The sequence below is a fragment of the Wasmannia auropunctata genome, unplaced genomic scaffold (genome assembly GCF_000956235.1).
Source record: "Wasmannia auropunctata unplaced genomic scaffold, wasmannia.A_1.0 LD336042.1, whole genome shotgun sequence".
Lineage (NCBI taxonomy): Eukaryota > Metazoa > Arthropoda > Insecta > Hymenoptera > Formicidae > Wasmannia > Wasmannia auropunctata.
In genome coordinates, this window is record NW_012026848.1 from 32,875 (window position 1) to 39,095 (window position 6,221).

Sequence of the window (6,221 nt, forward strand, 5' to 3'; positions counted from 1 at the left end):
TTTTCATTAGAACTTTCGTTTCCGAGATATTAAAAATCGGAAATCTGACGAGGCAAAACTTCGAGATAAAGCTAAGCGGTAGCGCAGTGCCAGTGCCGTATACTCACAAGTCATCACCCGACTTTTATAATATTATATACTTGGCGTCGCGCCGCTACCGCAGCGCTTGATTTAATAGCAAAGAATAAAAAAAAATATATGAATTTATATTAGAAAATTTAAATTTTTTTATTTTGGATATTTTCATATATATTTCTCGGCAAAAAACGAGGTATAATATTACGTATATAATAACATAATCAAAAATAATATTTTAGAGTTTTTTTTAGTGTTTCGTGCGTTTTTATTTACTTAGATTTTAAGTTTTTTGGCTCTAAACGTTTCTTAGATTTAATTATAATTTTTTTTTATAATTCGTGTATTAACTATCTTCTGTAATTAAAAATTTACGAATAATAACTAACTCTGTAATAATTACGTCACTTATATTGATAAACGTTGATTATTATCGTCATTATCTAGTAAATTAATTTATAAATTGAATTTTGTATCGAGAAATGCAAATTTCACGAATTTTTGAATTATTATATCTATAATGTAAAAAATTAATTGAACAATAGTATAAAAAATTAACCAAAATGGTTCTTATTTTTTATAGCTTTATAAATTATAATACAAATAAATATATTATTTTTTATATAGAGTTCTTTTGTTATTCTTATTTAAAATTCTTAATTGTAACCTAAGCTACATATTGCAAAATATTGCTCTCGAGGAAAATTTTACTAAATATCTATAGCATACGTTACGTAGTTTTAATTAATCTATAGTTAATAAAATGTAAAAATAATATAATAAGGCAATAAAATAGCAATTTTGAAAGAAATAAATATTTATCTTAAAAAGAAAAAACAGGGGAAAAAGAATCTATACATAACTTGTCTAAATCTTCATTGTCTCACAAATCACAAGTTTTGTAATCCAACATTGAAATGATAAATAAATGTAAGACAACTGCACTAACCGTCTGTTTCGTTTGGATCTCATACAAATGAATCTTTTCGTTGAAATATTTAATTTCTCATAATCCATGATCAACACAATTTAAATCTACGAATTAAATATACACAAAAAAAGATATATCGTTTCAATTCTTCGGTATCATTCACGGCCGGACCAGATTCAACTAACTAACTAACTATTATTACGTGCGGCGATAACAAACCATTCAATTAAATTAACGAGCAATTTGGTTCAACAAAGGTTGCACCACAGAATTGATAATCCATTTTCTCTTTTGATGATCACAAAATTGATATTGTAACTTCTTCAATAACTACAAAATTTTGTTTTTAGTAAGTTTCATAAATTTTATTAAGTTTTTGCTACTATAATATAAGCATTCGATGTAAAAATCTTTCATATATATCTATATTAGGATAAGCCAAAAAAATAAATTTTTGAAAATCGGTTAGTAATATCCTCCAAAAATTAGCAATAGACCTCAATAGTCTGAGTAAAATTTCATCGAAATCAATTAATATCTTTAAGTTACCCGTTGACCTTGGAATTAATAAGTTTATGTATTTCTTAGATAGATGTGTTAAAATTCAAAAAAATATTTGAATTTTAATTCAATTTGGTATTATCTGTTGTTTTTTGGTCGCTAAACACGAATCCGAGGTCAGAAGTACACATTTCAAAATGATAGATCCGAAATATATATTCTTATACAAGATGTCCCATTTTAAATAATACATTAAGATTTCTTGAAATACAGTAGATACGGAAAAAATGTTTCAAACAAAAATTGTATGGTTCAGAAGGGGCATAAGAGGTATCATTCCTAGTAAACGGAAAAGAATTAAAATAGATTAAAATTTGTTAAATTCCTGGATAGAAATGGATTGGCCTCCATGGAAATGAATGTATTTTTAATTCATAATACGAATATAATATAATATTTTGTGGATTTGATAAATTGAAATGCATTTCCTAGTCACAATTTTTAAATAACGGTCATGATTCATTTTCATAAAAATCTATAGACATTATAAACTATACCTTTAAAATGTAATTAGATTGAAAAAACTGTATTTTCTATCTAGAATTTTGAATTACAACCAGTATTCACGATTTACTTTTTAAAACTGAACTTATTTTAGATAGGATTGAATCCTATCTAAAAAAAAAAAAACATTAAGTCGAACTCGAAATGTATCGTTGTTCTCGAAGTTATTGTTGACTCTTTTCCGCGACGCTGATTGGTTCTCTCGCTGCGTTAACTTCGTGAGCGGCTGTCATTGCATTGACTTTTGACAGTTGTATTGAGGTTAATGTATATTTTAGTTAATTATAATAAAAAGTAAAAGTACAGTTAAATAGCGCGCGCGAAGCACGCGTCTGTTAGTGCTAGTGTTGAAAAAATTGAATTAGGTGGGACAAAAACCAGTCAGTTCCGAACTTTTACATATTTTTATCAATAATTAAATAACAGAATAGACCGTTGAATGTTAGAAACAATTAAGATGGGAAAACGCCAATTATGGTCAAAGTGGAGCAAGTCTTGGTGGACAATAATATTACAATATGTGAATCTTACAATTTTTGGTTCAAATAAATCGCGTGCCGCATAATCGCATAATATTTTTATCAGATAAAAATTTTTGAAAAAGCTCATAAAGTATACAATCTATTTTAAATACAAGATCTATTTGAATCTATTGAATATAACATTTGTAGAAATATATATTATAGAAAAGCTTTTTATTCATGTTTCTTTAACAGATCTTACAATCTTATGTATTTAATTATTTTAATTAGTTTTGTAAAATTCATTTCAATTATTTTTAGTAAAAGCAATGAAAATAGTTTTATAGAATAAATAAAATTGATAGACGTAAAAGAGATACAAGCATCCAATCTTTAATTAAACTTGGTAAATATATCTAATTTCACAGTGCTCCAAATCATATCTATAATTAGATCTTTAAATAAATAACTCTGGGGTTTGCGATATATCTGTCTTTACTATTTTTAATTATAGTTGCTCTGCAAAAAGTAAGTTATTATCATCCTTGCATTAAATGTAAAAATTAACGATAAACAAATTTTTTTCATACAAACAGTTAATATAAAATATGTGAAAAAGATATCACATGAGCAAAGGTAGAGTAGTGTTGAAGAGAAATTTTCAGACCGCATCTTCTGTAGGATGCCCGAGGGTTCTCAAAAATGGAATTTTAATATCCGACTGTGTATCACGTTTCATCACTTGGTCTGATTCTTGTACAAAAAAAGGAAAATAATACTTTTCACATAGAGCGCAATTTCTAGTTGCTGGTGCTTACTCTTTGCGAACAAATTGCTGAAACAATTTTCTAAAAAACATGCAAAAGTTTATTAAACATTCGCCCTTTCTTAAAAATTTAATTTTAAAAAAATAATTTCTTATAATATTCAAAATTATAAAAACAAAATTTTAAATATGGTTTTGCATGTAAATTTTAAAATTTGAATACGGTCTTGTATATATGTATGTTATTTTACTATGTATTCTTTATGTTGTATATTTAACAATTTATACAAATTACACAAATCAGAAAAAATGGTAAAGCTTCAAACATAAAAGCAGATATCCACTTTTTTAAACACTAATTTTAATACTGTCATACATTCTACGTCTATCTAAATTTACCTCGGAGAGTTGTTACTATTTTTTCACATTAACTACTAATGGAAAGCAATAATTTTGCATTAATACAAAATTTTGTGTGTATAAGTGAACGTGCATGTGTACTTACGTACTAGGAAAAAAGATAGCACCACGTATCCGAGCTACAAAGCATTGATAAAAGCGTAGCGAGCTTCTGAGGGAAGTAGAAGGGATGGCGGTGATATCGCTGCAAAAATCCGCTATCTCTTTTACAGCGTAAATCGCCACTATGTGTGCGTAATGTTTTTTTTTTTAAGAATGCACACTAAAAACACGCGGCCATTTCATCAAATTATCTTATCCTCCCATGCTATCGAGACGTCGTATCATAAAGATGGTCGTTTTGCAGGCAATATCGGCGGTATATGCGGCGTCTTCATCGGCTTCAGTTTCATCAGTGTAGTGGAGCTTCTGTACTTCTGCGCGATCGCGTTTCGTGATATGCTCTGTAAAAAATCGGCCTTGCGGGAAGATGACGATCGCAAGGTTGAAATCCCATCAGTCCAACCTCAAACCATACGTGCAATATATTGGAACGAATTGGTACCGCGATCTTGGCATTCCGCGAAATACGGCAAATCTATTAACAGAGCTAGATATTGACCGGCAAGCTAACTAGTAAATTATTCGGAAAGATGTTCGATTAAAATCCATTTTTTTGTCTATTATAAACATTTGGATAATATTCGAAATGATTAAAAAGTATTTGACATTTTACGAGCAAATGTCGATTTGAAACGAAGCTGTAAAAATAATTGGAGGACAATGTCACTGTTTATTTTAATACATAGCAATGATAAATTTTTCAATTTTTTCAAAAAAAATGTACTTATAAGTTATATTGTCCAAAAGACGAAATCGTGACGAAAAATTCGTTAGTCGAATATTTTGCTATCGGAAAATAGTTTCGTAATCGTTCCACTGACAGCCGGAGGGTTTAATTTTTATGAAATAATATTGTTATAATAATATTAATTCTGTGTTAATGATAAAAAAATGCTATTTTATGATTGTAAAAGATTGTTACAAAAATCAACAAGTAGTTTTTACATGTTATATTATCATTATATAGATTATTTTACTAATGTTTTAAGCTCTTTATGAAGATTAGTTTTACATATCTTAGGTTTTACATATTATACATACTAAAAAGTGCCGTAGTACAACCTATGCAAAATTTTGGTTGCATTTCTGCATAATTAATGTGCACGTAAAATTATCGAATATCCATTAGGTAAGAGGATCTTTGCTTGATGCAAAAATTTAACAGTCAGCTTTTATATATAATAATGCATTACAAGCGCATCAAACTTTAACCATATTTTGTGAATATGAAATCGATTTTTATTCGACGAAATTATGATACATTATTATCTTAAAATCATTTTCCCACGTGGTGATTTTGGTAATTCAAATAAAGCATAATATCTGCATCCAAATTTCACTTTATATAGAAATTATAGAGATAATTAATTACACAAATTAATATAATTATTATGCATAATTATATCAATTTGTTTTGGGAAAAACATTCACCGGCTGCAGCTGCGAGTCGATGGTTGTTTCATAAAGACGATATTGCTGGATAATAAGACGTTATTAATGAGGGAAGTGCTAAATAATGAGGCTGCAGTTGTTTACGAGAGAGATACGAAGGGGCTATAATACCCTCTCTGTAAGAGCATGAATGGAACGTGATAGAAACACGAAGCTGCATGGGAATTGTTATCTGCTCCGATGACACGTTGGAGACATGTAATTAATTTCTCAGCGTAATTATGGTTTTTAATATAGACGTTTACATGCACTTATATTTAAAATAAAAGTTTATGCGATAGCGCTACGTTTGCCGAATAAGTACCTTTGACCTGTTTATTAAAATGACTTTAATGGGATTCTCGAGCATTTCGATTGACTTAACGAAAATCTAACTAAACCTTGCAATCAATATTGGCAATTCGATATTACGGTAAATAGATTCGACTGTTTGCAAATGTTGCTTGTCAGTACTGGCCGCACATGCAATTTCATCAGCACACATAAAGTCCGTTTTAAACATATGTGAATATTTTGTCACTATATTGCCCATAATCATATATATATATATATATGCAATAATGAGATTTTAATTAAAATATAAATTCAATTTACATATAAGTTATAAAGAAGAAATTTTATTCTGAGAGATCGTTCAGAACAATACTGATAAACTTTACGTCAAGATTCTTTGATCTTAAGTATAATTTTGTTATAGTTGAAATTCGTATTAATTGCATTTTATTAAAATGTTTATTAGAAGTAAATGCTAAAAAATTTAATTTTTATTTATACAGAGAGATATATAACATATATATATATATATACAGGGTGTTCCACCTCTACGGGATTTCCTTTTAAGGACATGTTCCTAAGATCATTTTGAGACGAAAATCCTAATACAAAAATGTCGAGGCTATAATACTTTTCAAATTATAAACGATTTAAAGATCGGAAGAGCACACGTCTG

The 6,221-nt window shown here is 28.3% G+C and overlaps 1 protein-coding gene across 1 annotated transcript in view; it reads left to right on the top strand.

Annotated features, from left to right (window-relative positions):
- LOC105451856 (pickpocket protein 28-like) overlaps positions 1-4,400 on the top strand; it is a 4,819-nt gene extending 419 nt beyond the window's left edge. Inside the window, exon 3 of the mRNA XM_011692550.1 lies at positions 4,065-4,400. Coding sequence (XP_011690852.1) covers positions 4,065-4,318 — 254 coding nt within the window. The 3' untranslated portion in view covers positions 4,319-4,400. The remainder of the gene's footprint in view (positions 1-4,064) is intronic.
- The last annotated feature ends 1,821 nt before the right edge of the window (positions 4,401-6,221 follow it).